The sequence below is a fragment of the Hemicordylus capensis genome, chromosome 4 (assembly GCF_027244095.1).
Source record: "Hemicordylus capensis ecotype Gifberg chromosome 4, rHemCap1.1.pri, whole genome shotgun sequence".
NCBI classification, from domain to species: Eukaryota; Metazoa; Chordata; class Lepidosauria; order Squamata; family Cordylidae; genus Hemicordylus; species Hemicordylus capensis.
Window position 1 is genome coordinate 5,522,126 of NC_069660.1, and position 17,118 is coordinate 5,539,243.

At 49.5% G+C, this 17,118-nt stretch overlaps 1 protein-coding gene across 2 annotated transcripts in view; it reads right to left on the bottom strand.

Annotated features, from left to right (window-relative positions):
- TBC1D20 (TBC1 domain family member 20) overlaps positions 1–16,985 on the bottom strand; it is a 31,939-nt gene extending 14,954 nt beyond the window's left edge. Inside the window, exons 1-2 of one of the 2 annotated variants that reach the window (XM_053244773.1) lie at positions 16,848–16,985; positions 558–743 (exon numbers count right to left, since the gene is read on the bottom strand). In XM_053244773.1, coding sequence (XP_053100748.1) covers positions 558–657 — 100 coding nt within the window. In that variant the 5' untranslated portion in view covers positions 658–743; positions 16,848–16,985. Of the gene's footprint in view, positions 1–557; positions 744–9,263; positions 9,398–16,847 lie in introns of those variants that run through there. The other variant, XM_053244772.1, reaches the window with a different exon arrangement.
- Between the last annotated feature and the right edge of the window lie 133 nt (positions 16,986–17,118).

Genomic DNA, 17,118 nt, shown 5'->3' on the forward strand with positions numbered 1-17,118 from the left:
AGAGAGCAGGGATGGCGAAGGGAGGAGAAGAGCAGTCGCCACAGGGGGAGGTAAGGGCCACGAGGGAGTCAAGTGGGGAGGCCCAGCCATCCAGGCAAGAGGCTGATGAGAGGAGGTGAGCAACACATGCCGAAATGAACCCTTCCTGCTCTGTTCCAAGGCCGAAGAAGCTACAATGATCCAAGTGGAATCAGGAGACAACCAGAATTTCAGCTATGGCCTTTCTCCAAAACACAGAAACATGATGAAAGCCACAGTGAATGAAAAGTCAACTACAATTAAAACCGCAATCCACAACTAAAGCACCAAAACAGCAGCTAGCAAGCATCAGCTACCCCTACATGCACAACAAAAAAGTCAGATTATAACACAATGCCTGAAGCAGAGCAACACAGGGGTCAACAGTGCTTCTGTGGGGAGAGCATTCTCTAAGGGTGGTGCCACCACAACAAGGCCCTGCTCCTACTGGATGCCTACCACACCTCGGAAGGCAAGGGCATCCAGAAGGAAGAACTTTATCTGAGCCTTCCTGAGCAACAAGAGCCAGGCGTCTTCACCTGGACGAGGTGGCAGGTCTTCTGTGTTCACGTTCAGTAGCTTTGGCCACACTCTGCATCGGATCTCGTCCATCAAAAGACCCCCTTCACTGATAGCCATGCGTCTGAGGGCAGCAACATCAACAGGGTTGCTGTTCAGGGCCTGGTAGATTTCGGCTTCTTTCCTTTTCTTCTTTGAATCACAGTCTGCAAGAGAAACAAAACCCAACAGTGAATCAGTCTAACGCTATTCTCCCTTGTGTTGTGGCCTCTGCTTTGAGTCAAATGTCAAGCTAAAAACAGCAAAGACAGGCTGGAACATGTGGAAGAAGGGGGCAGCCCAGGGGGCAGAGACTGAAATTATTGTCTAGCACGAGGCCCATCCAGGGTTCCCTGGAACCGGGATTCCCAGATACAGCTGACTACAATTCCCAGCCAAGAGCCATTTCAGCTGGGGATGCTGGGAGTTCTAGTCAATATCTGGGAATCCTGGAACACCTGTGCCATCCACCAATCCTACATTGCAGAGTACAGCAACAATACTGGTTCTTCTGAAAGAAGCAGCTCACCACAAAGGCAACCTGGACACAACAAGCATCAGGCAGACTAGCAAAACCTAACACACAAACCCAGTCCAGTGAGTCACACTGGAGGCAATGCTTGCATCAGTAGCTACTGGAACTTCACTGTTGCTAAGAATTAGCCAACTTGTTCTTTTAAAGGTTTGTGCAAAGATCCAGCAGCATTTCACCCAGCACACCCTTAAGGTGATCTGACATGTAAAATAACACAGAGAGTTGTTAACAGACTACTGCACTGTACACAGTACAGCAGACAGCCCAAATAGCCTAAACCTTTTGCATTTGCATTTTATTGAACATACGGGGCTGCCTTATACCAGTTCTGAACCTTGGTCCATCCAGCTGTCTGCCTTGACTGGCAATTGTTCTCTGAGGTTCCGGGCAAGAGCCTTTCCCAGCTCGACCTGCAGATGCCACCAGGGACCTAACCTGGGTCCTTCTGCATGCAAGCAAATGCTCTGCCACTGTGTCACGCCGCCACCCCGCTCCCCGGATATTTCTTATATCTAGGTCACCTTTCAACGGAAGCTTCTAAAGGCAGCTAAGGAAAAATAAAAGCAATTTAAAACAGTGTAACTCTTTAAACCATTTAATGCAAACAAAACAAAAAACCCCAAAACAAAAAAAACGACAGCAACAAAAAGGAGACACATCATTTTATTCAGTGCATAAAATTATTCATTTTATGAATAATTATTCATTATTCAGCCCAGGAGAATAAAAGCCATTGCAGCCTAACCCCAGCACCAACTGCATGCCCCTTGAAAGAGCAGCCCCCGACTGGGATGCTGCCCACAGCCCGGTTGCTGGGTGCTTTGCTGCTGCTGCTGCTGCCGCCGCCACCTAGGTACCCAACGTGCACCTCCAAGGCCCAGTCCATGCCAGGTGTGCTCTAAAACCTCTAACACAGGGATTCTCAAACTTGGGTCCTCAGGTGTTATTGGACTTCAACTCCCATAATCCCCAGCCTTAGTGGCCTTTGGTTGGGGATTATGGGAGTTGAAGTCCAATAACACCTGAGGACCCAAGTTTGAGAATCACTGCTCTAACACGACCTTTTTATTGCCACCAGCAGCTCTTTCAGGCAGGCTAGATGCCTCCTCAGGCCAGAACCCCCCAAACAGCTGTGCAGTGTTCAGCTGCTGGAACAGGAATCTCCTGGAGCCAAAGGAAGATTCCAAACAAGCTCCTTGACATAATTTATAACTAAGCAGGACACAAGCAGGCCTAGCACAGTGTATAAAATTTCAAGTGCAGTCTAATTATAGTATAAAGCTAAAATGATGGTTTTACGTTAAAAAAGAAAAGGTTTACAGGCAGTAAGGGTTCAGGATGAAGATAGGGAAAATAGCACAAAGCAGCAAGATACATTTCTAGCATCCTACGTGGACTGGCTGTGGTTGGATCAAGGGGCAGATACCTCAACATTGAAAAAAGAAAGTCTAAATCCTAAGAAGCACAGCTGCTGTCCTTGTCCCGCACCAGGAGCTAGAGAGGTGCACGGAACCGGGCAGGAGTGGCTCGAGGGGGTGGGGGTCTCGATTTAAGGGAGGGGGAGGGTGCACTTACCCCTCCCCCCGCTCTCCCCCCACCAGCCCTCGGTTTTGGTAAAAGCCTTTGGGGCAGCAGTGTTACCTCACTGCCGCTCATTTCTCCTCTTCGGCCAGAAGTATCGGGCGCGCATGCAAACATCATGGGCGTGCATGTCTGATACTTCCGGCCACTTCCAGCTAGTGGTGTGTCCGAACCGGTCCGGCAGCCATTCCAAAGAATGGCCGAACTGCCGGACCGGTCCGGCCCTGCCTGGTTCGGGTCCGGGTGGGGGGTATGTCTTTAAGGGAGGGGAGGACTTGCTTAGCCCTCCCGCCTCCTTGCCCCCGCCAGCGCCCGTATTGTACTGTATAGGGGCGCTGGAAACCAGCCCCCCCCCGCCGCGGCGAAATAACCCCTAAAACCAGCCAGCCCTCCCTCCCTCCCAGCTACCTGCCCGCCCGCCCGCCCACCCACTCACCCAGTCGCTCACCCCGGTGAGTCACCCGGTCGCTGGATAAAAAGCGAGAGGAGCTCCGGCACAGAGCTCCTCTCGCTTGGAAGGCCTCCAGCAGAATGGTGGCTTGCGCACGCGCGCATGCGCGCGCCGCAAACCACGCCGTTCTCCGGAGGCCCGGTCTACCCGCCGGGAAAGGGCCGGGTAGACCGGGCCTCCGATCGCTGGGTAGACCGGGCCTCCAATCGCCGGAGGCCCGGTCTACCCAGCGATCGGAGCCCCGGTCTACCCGGCCCTTTCCCGGCGGGTAGACTGGGCCTCCGATCGCTGGGTAGACCGGGCCTCCGATCGCTGGGTAGACCGGGCCTCCGATCGCCGGAGGCCCGGTCTACCCAGCGATCGGAGGCCCGTTCTACCCTCCGGGAAAGGGCCGGGTAGACCGGGGCTCCGATCGCTGGGTAGACCGGGCCTCCGGCGATCGGAGGCCCGGTCTACCCAGCGATCGGAGGCCCGGTCTACCCGGCCCTTTCCCGGCGGGTAGACCGGGCCTCCGGAGAACGGCGTGGTTTGCGGCGCGCGCAAGCCACCATTCTGCTGGAGGCCTTCCAAGCGAGAGGAGCTCTGTGCCGGAGCTCCTCTCGCTTTTTATCCAGCGACCGGGTGACTCACCGGGGTGAGCGACTGGGTGAGTGGGTGGGCGGGCGGGCGGGCAGGTAGCTGGGAGGGAGGGAGGGCTGGCTGGTTTTAGGGGTTATTTCGCCGCGGCGGCGGGGGGGGCGGCTGGTTTCCAGCGCCCCTATACAGTACAATACGGGCGCTGGCGGGGGCAAGGAGGCGGGAGGGCTAAGCAAGCCCTCCCCGCCCTAAAAACAAGGCCCCCCTTCGGTGCCGGTCCGGACTTCTCCGGACCGTGCACATCCCTACTTCCAGCTGAAGAGGAAGAAGGGGTGGCAGGGAGATACACTGCCACCCCAAAGGCTTTTACCAAAACCGAATGCTGGCGGGGGAAAAGTGGGGGGAGAGGGGTAAGTGCACACTCCCCAGCCCTTAAAGCGAGACCCCACCCGCCTTTGAACCTCAAACCCACCCAGTGTTCAAACCTAAAAGGGCCTCCGAACCAGTTCGTGCACATCCCTACCAGCAACAAAGTAGTCTCTGGCATAAGAGTCCCCTTGAAGTCCCTCCTCTTCAAGAAGAAAGAGCCAAAGCTCCATTTGTCAGAGTCAATTTTCTTATAGTCAAAACATGAAGGGAGACTGCTGGATAAATCCTCTTGATTTGGAGGTTCTGTTCTGTTCATGTGTAAAGCATTCTGAGACACAAACATGGCTGAAAAGTTTCAACCAGGATCTCTCCTTACTTTCAGTATGGAAACAAAGCCCTTGGCTGGGGTTAGCTAATCTGCACCAATTAATTGGATGTCTCCCCAGGATGCCTCCTTGGCAACCATTGCCCAGGAGTGAATTACCGACAGATATAAGAATAGCAAATATGATTCCCTGGTTCTCAAGAAATTGAGTCTTACAGGAGAAAATGGTTGACTCTAGTCAAGGTTCAACAGAAGGCTTTTGGGCCTAATAATATAAAACAATAGTTGGTTAACCAAACTTTGGACAAGCGGGCCCATTCTCCACACAGGATGACCCCACCACTGGCAATTGTCTCTAGTCTGCACTTCTCATGTTTGAAGCTGGCAGGATCTCTGATCTTAATGGACAGGCAGCTTCATAAGGGAGGAGGCACTCTTTCATATGCTCTAGTCCCAAGCCATATCGTGCTTTATAACTTTTAAAGAAACACACACCCATCCTTGAATTATACCTGGAAACAAAGGTGAAAGGCAATGAAGGCCTTTTAATACTGGCAAAATATGTTCCGAACAGCACATTGTGATTGCTGCTATAAACCTGATCATATGTACGAAGAGGGTGGTGATAATCAGCTGGGTCTTTTTGCACATGACAACAAGCTGCTGTTTCTGTAGGAAGCTGCAGGAGACAGTCTCAGTGAGCCAAGCATGAGGGAGCATGACCACTTTGCATTTAAAGGGCTCTTTCATAAGGCCCCATTCATTCTATTGGCATCATCATAACGCCCACTCTTAAAATTCAAACTGGAGCCATCCCAGTTTGAAGGGCAACTCTGCAGGACTACTTATCATTCTGGTTGGAATTCTGGAGAACACTGACTGACTTTAAACACAAAGGCCTTAAACACACAAGCACAACTGACCTTACACACACCCTTCATTTCTAATCATTTATGGTAGGGCTGTTTTGATCGTTGAGAAGAGAACAATGCTGGAACTTGGAAAGAGAGCACTAAACTAACCTACACAAATACATGCCAAAATAAGTAGGCTGAGCAAGAAGGAGGAGGAGGATTGAGAGATTCAAACAAGGGCACTGAAGCTGCTGTTTCAATTCTACAGACTCTGGTCACTCTAAAAAGTGCTTTACAATTTGGTGACAGCTGCTTACAGCAGGAGAGAACGGCCTCCTCCAGGCAAGACTCACTTCCCTCTACAGCTCATGCTGAGCACTGGAAGGGGAGCATTGGCTCACATGTTAGATTTCTGAAAGAGAAATAACTCTATATTTTGCTTTAATGATTCCATTCTAAACATATTTTCTCTAAAGCAAGTCCTATTGGTTGATGGTGTTAACTTTCAAGTATGCATGCTTAGAACTGCCACCCAAGTTTAAATTTCCAGTTTATGATTCAGCAATGGGAGTGGCAAGCTATTCAGCAGAAGGGGACTTGACCCCTCCCTCATCCCCCTCTGGCACTGCCTATGGCTACCAGCAAATGAACAACCACAGCTCAAGCATATATTTAAATGCCCTAGGCAGGGGCCAGTCACTTCAGTGCATTTCCAAAGTGCTCAAAAAGCTTCCTAGGCTTACTGGGCATTACTTCAACAGTCCTTACAATGGTGTTACCCCTCTATTATAAGGGTGCAAGGCCAAGACTGACCAAGTGGCTTGCCTGAAGCCAACTAGGGAGTGCATGTCAAGCCAAGATATGAAGTGAGGGCTCCCTGCATCACCATACCAGATTTGGGACTGAGGAACCAGTTACCCAGAGGGAAAATCCATGGGCCACAAGCATGCTCGTCCTACCAAATGCACAGAAACTTCACATGAGACTTTAGCACCCATGTGAAAAGAAATATGGGGAAAATGAGGGATTTCAAGCCTTTTCTCAAGTGACAGTTACAGCTCAGTCTTCAAGCAATTTCCAGACACCAGCTGCTTCCAAGAGAAGGGGCAGCCAGAGAGTTATGGTGGACCTTGTCAGCGTTTACTGTCTGGTCCTTTTGAAAGTAAGCCACTGCAGGGCAGAATGCAAGTGATTTTTGCATTAAAGTGGGCCTCTTTCACTAGTTCTCAAGTGAAGGGCTCAGCTGATTGCTAAGGGGCTGTGGAGGGCTCAGCTGTAACTATAACACGTGCTGCTCTGGCATTCCAGTAGTCATGTGGACCCCAGCAATTCCAGTAATAGAAATGGAAGATGCATTGGATGGTTGATGGCACTTAGCACTTGTTAGACAGAGCAAGTGGAAAGTTCACCACCATCACAAAACTGCTGCCAAGGAGTCCACATTACAAAGAAGGATGCTAACATTTGCATAGTGCCAGAAGAGTCGATGAGCAGTCAGGCACAATCTCTGGCCTCCTAATGAGAGACTCCTAATGAAGTCATGAAGCACAACTATATTTCCACTTGTTTTAGCAGGTTCCCATGCAACTTTAAAAAGCAATGGAAAGGGAAACTGGATGGCTGTAATGGCTATATAAGATCCAGAAACACATATGCATGTTCAGACCGTAAAGAGCTAAGCTGTTTTGAGCAAAGACTCAGAAATTGAAAGTGTAATCAGAGCAGACACACACCAGGAAACACTGAAGTTATGACAACACACGAAGCCCAGCCAACAAACTTCAGCTTAGGCTACTTAGTCAGAAGAGATGCTAGTAGGGTCACACTTTAAAATAACTTCAGCACAGTTTCTCTCTTTCATTTTCTCCTCCTTACTACTGGATTGCGTGGGTGTCAGAAGACAGGTCCTTCAATGGCCCAGCAACAGCAAGGGCAAACTCTCTCTCTCTCACTCCTCAGAAGGGGAGGAGAGGGAATACTATCCTGACTTGTACTGCACTATGCAGAATCAGTGGATAGAATAAAATGCCATTTCTCCCCTTAAAGTATACATTTGGTTGCACAGGAATCAGAGGGAAAGGATACATGAGGAATAGCAGGAAAATTCTCAGCCTAAATAGAACAGAATTGAGTTTGGTCTTATAATGAAAACTCTTCAGTCCCCACTTATCATGTGTGTGCAACAAGACATGTACAACTTCTCAGCAATGCTGCTCCAGATGTGGACTGCCCTCCCTAGAGAAGTTTGTCTTTCTACTCCACTGTGACATTTTCATCATTATCCTATACTGTATCAGTTCCAGCAGGTCACCCTGAGGTGCATAACTGGGGAGGGATTTGATCGTTGATCGTTGCTTTTCATATACTACTGTTCCTCCCCCTGCCCCCAATAACTTTATACACACACACATACACACACACTACATTTATCAGGAGCACAGTGAACATTTTTTAGTCTTCTTTACAATTAAATGTAAAGAAGACTAAACTAATGACAATAGGTACAGCAATCAGAATTGACAATGAAGACACTGAAGTGGTGCATAGCTTCTGCCTTTTAGGACCGACCTTTTAGGATTGACCATCAACAGAAAAAAATACAGCAGTCAAGAAATACGCCACAGACTAGCACTTGGTAGGGTTGCAATGAAGGCCGTGGAAAGGATAGTTAGATGCCGTGACGTGTCAATTCCTACAAAGATAAGAATTGTTTGGACAATGGTTTTCCCCGAGACACTCTATGGAAGTGAAAGCTGGATTTTGAAGAAGCCAGACAGAAAAAGCATTGATGCTTCTGAACTTTGGTGCTGGAGAAGACTTTTGAAGATACCATGGACAGCCAGGAAAACAAACCAATGGATCATAGAACAAATCAATCCAGAATTTTCACTCGAGGCACAAATGACCAGGCTCAAACTATCATACTTCGGACACATGATGCACAGACCCAGCTCCTTTGAGAAGTCCATAATGCTGGGGAAAGTTGAAGGAAAGAGAAGAAGAGGACGACCAGCAGCAAGGTGGATGGGCTCGATTACAATGAATGCACCACTGAGAGACCTTAAAGGCCAAGTTGAAGACAGATCATCCTGGAGAGAATCTATCTATGTGGTCGCTAAGAGTCGACACCGACCTGATGGCACTCAATCAACATTTATCTGGCTTCGATTTATATTTTGAATACATTATGCATTGCCTCAAGCACTTTTCTGCAGTGTGTCAATGGAGAAAATATATATTTAGAAAGTTAGAAAATAACAGCATGCTGTTTAGCCCATTCCTAGTTCATGGAATTAATGTCCAGTGACAGATAAGCCTGCAAAAACCTGTATTCTTGAGAGTGAACAGGGCGGGGGGGGGCAGGAGAGACAAACAGACACATAGGCCTACCCCCACTCAAGTGACAAACAGGAAGGGACAATCGTCTCCTCCTTTCAATTATACAGGATTTTTGTTGTAATACTACAAAATAATCCTGGAATTCACTCCCCAAAAGAAGATAAAGGATGACATCTTTTTCTTTGCTCTTTCTTTCCTCAATCATCATGGTCTCAATTATCATTAGGATTGGAATTATTTTGTTTATTTAACATTTACTTTTTATTTTAACTAGTTAGTAATTTAATTAGTAAGGTTGAGGCTCTTTCTGGCAGTAGGTGTACTAATGATATAGCTCAGAGAAATCTGAGAGATGGTATGGAGGAAGGCTTCACCTGGTGAATGCCTGCCTGCCATCAGCAGCAGCTTCTGCCACTTCTGGCAAGTCAAGAGGGAAACCGGACACATCACTGATGGCCCCGCCCACTCCGAAGTTGCCGCCCCCGATTGGCTCCTGCTGCCCCGGGGAGAGGGGTGCGGGGGCGTGTCTCTCACCAGCCCCGCCCTGCCCCCCCTCCTTAGGGCCGCGTCGCCCGGCGGAGGCCTCCACACCTTCTCGATACCCCCCCGTCACGGTTCACCCCTTGCCGGAGCCTCAGGGCCTCCGGGTGCGCGTACCTCGCCTCCCTTTGTCGTTCGGCGGCGGCCTCCGCAGGGCCATGGTGTCCGGGCGCCGAAGAGCATCCCGGCCGGGACTCACAGGCTTCGTTGTGGGCTTCACCCGCTTCTGGCCCCGCCCCCTCTCTCCCTTGCCCCGCCCCTTCCTCTCTCCCTTGCCCCACCTGGGCTCGCGCCTCCCGCTGATACGTCACGGCCACCAACCGCCTCGAACGCAAGCCAGAGCAGTAAACAGCCGATTGCGCCTGCGCGCTCTGCTCGCAGGACAGGCCACCTCCACCATAGAGATAGAGAGCGGTTGAGAGGCTAGAGGGGTGCACAGTGTGGATTTCCAGGGAAAACTTCATAGAGTAAGAAAGAGAGAGAGTCACACAGGTCCCCGCTGCTTTTTGTTGAATTGGGAGTCTTCGCTGAACACGGGGAGAGGACCTAGAGCCCGAATGGAGCTGAAGGCTGGCTTTGGCTTGGGAGGAGGGGGCAACTGAAGTAAAACTGGCATACTCCGGAGTGGAGGGAGATGAAAGAACAAGAGCCGGGCTGGGAGAGCACCCAGGACGAAGCGCTGAGATCATCTTATAGATCATTTATGAGGTCCTAGGGTGAAGGATGTGAAAAAAGAGAGTTTGGGGGGGTTGCCGTTGTATCCGCAAGCTCAGGGCTGGCTAAAGTATTTGAGATAGTTTGATCCCTGACAAGTTTTTCTAGTAGAGATCATGAAGTTAGGGAATTGGGTATTGGCTGTGAGATTTTTAAGGGCTTTTTTGCAGATAAAATCTCACTGCTCCACCGGGACCTCCCCCTTACTCTTGATGCAATTGAGGAATTGGAGGCTCCTCCATGGTTGCCTACCGGGCCAATTTTCGGGAATTTTAACCAACTTTCAGAAGCTGATGTTGAAAAAATTCTGACGGCTACGAGGCCTACCACATGTCCCCTAGATCCTTGCCCCTCCTGGCTGGTGAAGGCCGCCCGGGAGGGGTTGCAGACCTCCCTTGGGAATATTATCAATCTTTCCCTGGAGACGGGGATTTTCCCAGGAGAGCTGAAGGAGGCATTGATTAGGCCACTTTTGAAGAAGCCATCGTTGGATGCCTCGGAGCCAGCTAACTACCGCCCATTACGGCATTTGCCTTTTTTAGGTAAAGTGATAGAACGAGTGGTAGCAGTACAACTTCAGGTGTTTTTGGAGGATGCAGCCGTTCTCGATCCCTTCCAGTCTGGGTTTCGGCCTGGGCGTGGGGTGGAAACGGTCCTTGTCGCCCTGGCTGATTATCTCCGTCGCCAGCTTGATAGGGGAGGGTCGGTGCTGCTGTTACTGTTAGATCTCACAGCAGCATTTGACACTGTGGACCATGATATTCTGGTCCACCGCGTAGCTGATGCTGGGATTCAAGGCGTGGCCTTGTTGTGGCTGCATGCTTTCCTACAAGACCAGGGATATAGAGTGGCAATGGGCGATGAGAGGTACTAAGTACATGTGGCATTCCCCAGGGGGTTATTCTCTCGCCCTTGCTGTTCAATAATTATATGCGGCCGTTAGCAAAGCTGGTGAGGAGTTTGGGGCTAGGGTGCCATCAATATGCGGATGACACGCAGCTTTTTCTGCTGATGGAAGGCAGGGCCGAGGACGCTATAGCTCAGCTGACCAGGTGCTTGGAAGCGGACGCAGACTGGCTGAGGCAAAGTCGTCTACGGCTTAATCCGGATAAGACTGAAGTCCTGTGGCTGGGCCTGAAGAGGTCAGGGGGGAGTTCTCAATTACCGACCCTTGATAGTGCTTGTTTGATACCTCAGCCTACCGTGAAGAGCCTGGCGTGATTCTTGATGCCTCTTTGAATATGGAGGCTCAGATCATGGAGCTCATTCAAAAGGCCTTTTTTCAGTTACGCCAAATATGGCGGCTGGCCCCCTAACTGTTCCCTCCAGATTTGGCCACTGTGATCCATGCGACGGTCACTCCCAGGTTAGATTATTGCAACTCGCTTTACGTGGGGCTGCCATTGCGCCTAACTCGGAGACTGCAACAGCTGCAGACTGCAGCAGCCAAGGTCCTTACTAAGGTGCCTTGGCGAACACATGTGACACCTTTGCTCGTTCAGTTGCACTCAGTGGCGGAGCGGGACCGCCGGCAGCCTGTGCAGCTGCCGCTGCGGCCCTGCTCACCCCGCCCCTGTGTCTGACATCAGACGCTGGAATAGCCACGCCCCCACATCTGACGTCAGGTGCGGGGCCGTGGTCTGGTTCCCGAACGGAGCCTCGAGGCTCCGTTCGGGACCGGGAGTGCAGTTTAACTCCCGAAGGGGCCACGTAGCCCCTTCGGCAGTGGAGCGGCTCTTCCCTGCAAAAGACAGGCTGCTCCTGGACTGTGCTGCAAAAGCAGCGCCCGCCTTTTAACTCCTGAAGGGGCCGCGCGGCCCCTTCAGGAGCCCGTTAGGCTGGTGCTGCTAATGCAGCGCCAGCCTTAGTTTAGCACCCAAAGGGGCAGCACGGCCCCTGCTCGGGAGCTAAACTAGCACCCCCGCGTCTGATGTCAGATGTGGGGGGGGCATGTCGGGGCCGCAGGACACGGCCCCTGATTGGGCAGCGGCCCAGGTTCTTTGAACCCGTTGGCCCAGTGGCGACTCTGCCCCTTGTTGCACTGGTTGCTGTTTGAGTTCTGGGTTAAGTTTAAGGTATTAACCTTAACATTTAAAGCCCTACATGGTATGGGCCCTCCATACCTCCAAGACCACCTTGTATGATATGTCCCTCGCCAGGTCCTGAGATCAGCCACAAGTAATGCCTTGGTGATCCTGGGCCCTAGGGATATTAAACTGCAATCAACGAGAGCCAGGGCCTTCACAGTGGTGGCTCTGGCTCTATGGAACGGTCTCCCGGATAATATCAGAGCTCTCCATGATCTGTTGGCCTTTCGTAAGGCATGTAAGACTGAAATGTTCCGCCGGGCATTCCATCGCTGAGATAGCTGGTCATAGAGTGATTCTGTAATCCACGTTTTTTATGTCATGTGGAATGAGTATTGTATGGGGTTTATGGTTTATGAGGTTATGTAAGATATATTTTTATGGAATTGTGTTGCTGTGTATGTTATTACTTGTAAGCCACCCTGAGTCCTATGGGAGTAGGGTGACATGGAGAGGAGAGCTGGTCTTGTGGTAGCGAGCATGACTTGTCCCCTTAGCTAAGCAGGGTCCACCCTGGTTGCATATGGAAGGGAGACTAGAAGTGTGAGCACTGGAAGATATTCCCCTCAGGGGATGGAGCTGGTGCTCTGGAAAGAGCAAAAGGTTCCAAGTTCCCTCTCTGGCTTCTCCAAGCTAGGGCTGAGAGAGATTCCTGCCTGCAATCTTGGGAAAGCTGCTGCCAGTCTGTGAAGACAATACTGAGCTAGATGGACCTATGGTCTGACTCAGTATATGGCAGCTTCCTATGTTCCTATGACAGAACAGTGGCGCACCAGTTGGTAACCTCCAGGCTCGACTACTGTAATGCGCTCTACGTGGGGCTGCCTTTGTACATAGTTCGGAAACTTCAGTTAGTTCAAAATGCGGCAGCAAGGCTGGTCTCCGGGGCAACCCGGAGAGACCATATTATGCCTGTTTTGGAACAGCTGCACTGGCTGCCGATATATATCCGAGCAAAATACAAAGTGCTGGTTAAAGCCCTGAACGGCTTAGGTCCAGGTTACCTTAGAGAGCGCCTTCTTCGGTCTGATCCCCACCGCGCACTAAGATCATCTGAGGAGGTCCGGCTCCAGTTGCCACCAGCTTGTCTGGTGGCGACTCAGAGGTGGGCCTTCTCTGTAGCCGCTCCTGGACTGTGGAATGCGCTCCCTGAAGACATCCGTAATTTGAATTCTTTATTGGAATTTAGGAGAGCCCTAAAGACCTACCTGTTCGGCCTGGCCTTCCAGTGCTCTTAAAGTGTTTTAAAGGGTCTTTGATGTTTGTTAACCGCCCTTAGCTATTTTATAAGGGCGGTCTAAAAATCGAACAAATAAAATAAATAAAAATAAAAATAAATCTAACTAAATAAATGAATAATAAATAAAACGAGGTCTGTTTTGTAGGGTTCTTTTTTTGTTTTATATCTTCCACTGCAGCATCCCTAAGGCATGGTGGTGATTTGTTTACAGGGCATAATCTTTTTTTTTTTTTAAGTGGGGGGTAACAGGCCTCGATCCCCGAGATTTGTGGTTTTGAAAATAGACAACAGGGAGACGAAGGAACAGGGAAAGAAACTGAAGTCGGGGTAAATAGGAAGAATTGTGATTCCAGAAGCACACAGAGAGTTACACATGCTTAGATATAGTAACTGTAGGGTATGGGCTGAAAAGCTTCACATTTCTGTTTATTTATTTGCTAGGCACTGTGTAGAAGAAGCCATGCAAGTTCTCCCTACAGATTTAAAGCCTAACCCAGCGAGTGGCACTCTTACCCCTGGACTTGGGAGCCAAACTCCAGGGCCTCCACACCCCCTGCCCACCCCTGCAAATCCTCTTTAACCTTCCCAGGTGGTGTAGTCACTGCTGACCCACACTGCACCGGGCGGCCAAGTGTGATTGTGACTTGAGACGGGTGCTTTAGAGACAGAGCAGGGAGTGGAGAAAGAAATATGTGGGATGGGAATATGTGAAGTTGCGGTTGAAATGTTTCTGCTAATGCATATTTACATAAATATGCCTGTTTTATATTCTTACATTCTTGTGAGTTCAGTTGCTGTTTGTGCCCTCCAGAACCCACATGTTAAAAATGCTGTGTTTGTCATGGTGTGTGTATGATGCTTAACTTGCGGGCGGGCTCCAAAGATCTTTAGGTCCAGGCTCCAAAATTACCTACTAGGTGCACCTCTGAACCCAGCCACAATGGCCAATAGTTGGAGATGATGGGTGTTGGAGGCCATCATCTGCATAGTAAGGGAAAGTGTGCCGTAGATTTCGACTCCTGGCTGCCGCAGAGCCCTGTGGTTTTCTTTTGTAGAATTGATTGATGATTGAGTAAGTGTCATGTCAAGTCTGTGTCGACTCTTAGCGACCACATAGAAAGATTCTCTCCAGGATGATCTGTCCAACTTGGCCTTTAAGGTCCCTCAGTGGTGCATTCATTGCTGTTGTAATCAAGTCCATCCACTTTGCTGCTGGTTGTCCTCTTCTTCTCTTTCCTTCAACTTTACCCTGCATTATAGACTTCTGAAGGGAGCTGGATCTTCGCATCATGTGCCCGAAGTATGAGAGTTTGAGCCTGGTCATTTGTGCCTCGAGTGAAAATTCTGGATTGATTTGTTCTATGATCCATTGGTTTGTTTTCCTGGCTGTCCATGGTATCCTCAAAGGTCTTCTCCAGCACCAAAGTTCAAAAGCTTTTTCTATCTTGCTTCTTCAAAGTTCAGCTTTCGCATCCATAGAGTGTCACAGGAAAAACCATTGTCTGAACAATTCTAATCTTTGTAGGTAAAGACACATCACGGCATCTAACTATCCTTTCCAAGGCCTTCATTGCAATCCTACCAAGTGCTAGTCTGCAGCGTATTTCTTGACTTCTGGCTCCTTTACTGTTGATGGTCGATCCTAAAAGGCAGAAGCTATCCACCACTTCAATGTCTTCATTGTTAGAAAACAGGAGAGGTTGACCATTGCAGTGTGAGATGATGCCTTTCAGCATCTTCCTATATTGCTGCTGCTCGATATAGTACCAGTGAGGATTCCAACCAGCGACTTCCTGCTTGTTAGACAAGCATTTCCCTACTGCACCACTTAAGGCATGACACACAGGAAAACCAGATGGGGAAGGAAGAAGAGAACAAGCCAGTTCAGTTACCAATTTCTTGTATAAAGTGATGTGATAGTTGGACCAGGTGGAATAGCTACTGTGTGAGATAGTTCTGGAGATGAAGGACCAAGTGGCACCTGGTCCCTGCCGGAGTGATAAGAGTGGCTATGTACATAGGAACATAGGCAGCTGCCATATACCGAGTCAGACCCTTGGTCCATCTAGCTCAGTATTGTCTTCATAGACTGGCAGCGGCTTCTCCAAGGTTACAGGCAGGAGTCCCTCTCCACCCTATCTTGGAGATGCTGCCAGGGAGGGAACTTGGAACCTTCTGCATGCAAGCGTGACAATGTACTTGGTTTTCCTAAATATTTACTATTGTGTTTTTCAGGAGAAAGAGAGTGGAAACAGGTCAGTGTTTTCTCAGTGTTTTATTTCAGCAACTCAAAACAAAAAACAAGCTGTCCCCTATTGGTGACATCATCCTATCTTTATAGTAGGTCTGAGAGTTAAATCTCTTGCCTACAACCATTTATATCTAAAGGGCTGTAACAGAAGAGTGGACTTGTTCTCTGTTGCTCCTGCAGACTACAACCAAGGGGTTTAAATGACAAGGAGGCAGATTTAGACTACACATTAGGAAGAATGTCTTGCCTGAAGTTACCTCATGCAGTGACAATGGCCTTTCCTTCTCAAGGGACTTTCAGACCAGCTGGATGGCTTTCTGCCAGCAATGCTGTAGCAGTTTCCTGAGCAGGGGTGGTGGTGGTTGTGTTGGACTAAGGTCACGTCCAGCTCTAGAATGATATGCTTCTAAATTCATATCCCACTTTCCCACCAAGGTTGGCTTCCAAATTCTGAATTGGCTTCCACAATTAAAATGGATACAAAGCTCCAGTTATAATAGTCCCTAGCAATTGATGAAATCCAGGTTTCGTGCCCTTTCCTCCAGATGGAAGGCACAAAAGGAGCTGCAGGTGGATTCAGCAGCTGGCTGATGGTGCATAAGAACCTCAGTGCTGGACTATATTGGAGGGCTGTTGTATACCATTTGCAAGAGCTGGTGTCTGATTGGCATTATTGGGCAGCTGCTGAGGTACATACCCCTGCAGGGAGCCTACCACCAACCCTCCAGCTGCTTGCTTGCTTGCTTCCCCACTCTTTGGCCCAACAGGTGGCTGAAAGCAATGAGAAGGACTTACTGCACCCTGCTTAATCATTTGCTTGCCTCCCTGGCAAGTGAGCAGGCCACATTGGTGGATGGGACCCCGAGTGACAGCAGGAGGCATGGCAAGAAGCAGGAGGCAGACCTAGGAAGGAAGGGGCTTTCACTTAGGGTGTCTTGCCCAACAGCCCCCTGTCTCTGCAGCTCACACTGCTGCACAGGAAATTGGGAGGAGGAGATGGAGTTAGCTGCTTGGGAGTGAGGTGATCATGATGTCCATGCCTGGTGAAACTGGCCAGCTCACTTTCAGGTGAACGAGCCTTTTACAAAGGTTAATGGGCTGTGTGTATAAATGCTGCACTTGCGGCAGATAACATGACTTTGATTTTCTGATGCAGCTGGAGTTAATGGTGCTGCAGTTCAAAGAGGTTATGGGTTAGGATACACGGTAAGATTTTTTTCACCTTCAGAAGAAGATTCTACATTGATTTGTTTGAATGACAGTGTTAAACTAGAACTGTGGAGACCTGGGTCCAAATCATTACTCAGCAGCCCAGTGGTGGTTGGGCAGGAGGAGCAGTGCCTCCCGCCCCCAACAAACAAACAAACAAACAAACAAACAAACAAACAAAGCTAAAGGATCAGACTTACCATCAGCCAGGGAAACCTTCAGAGCAGGGAGCTTCTTCCAGGCTTTCCTCCCTGCCTGTAACTTGTTTTGGTCTTACTGGCTGGAACAGCTGCTACTCAAGCTGCTCCAGCCAATCTGATTCATAGGGGGCTCCTTTTGGCACTGCCCCCAGGAAAAACTAAAATAATGGGTTAAAATGCACTCCTGCTTGCTTCAGGGAGTATATTTTAATACATTTCCCCTCTTCTTCCTGCCTTCCCATCATCCCACAAAACCTTTCTGTTTTCTACT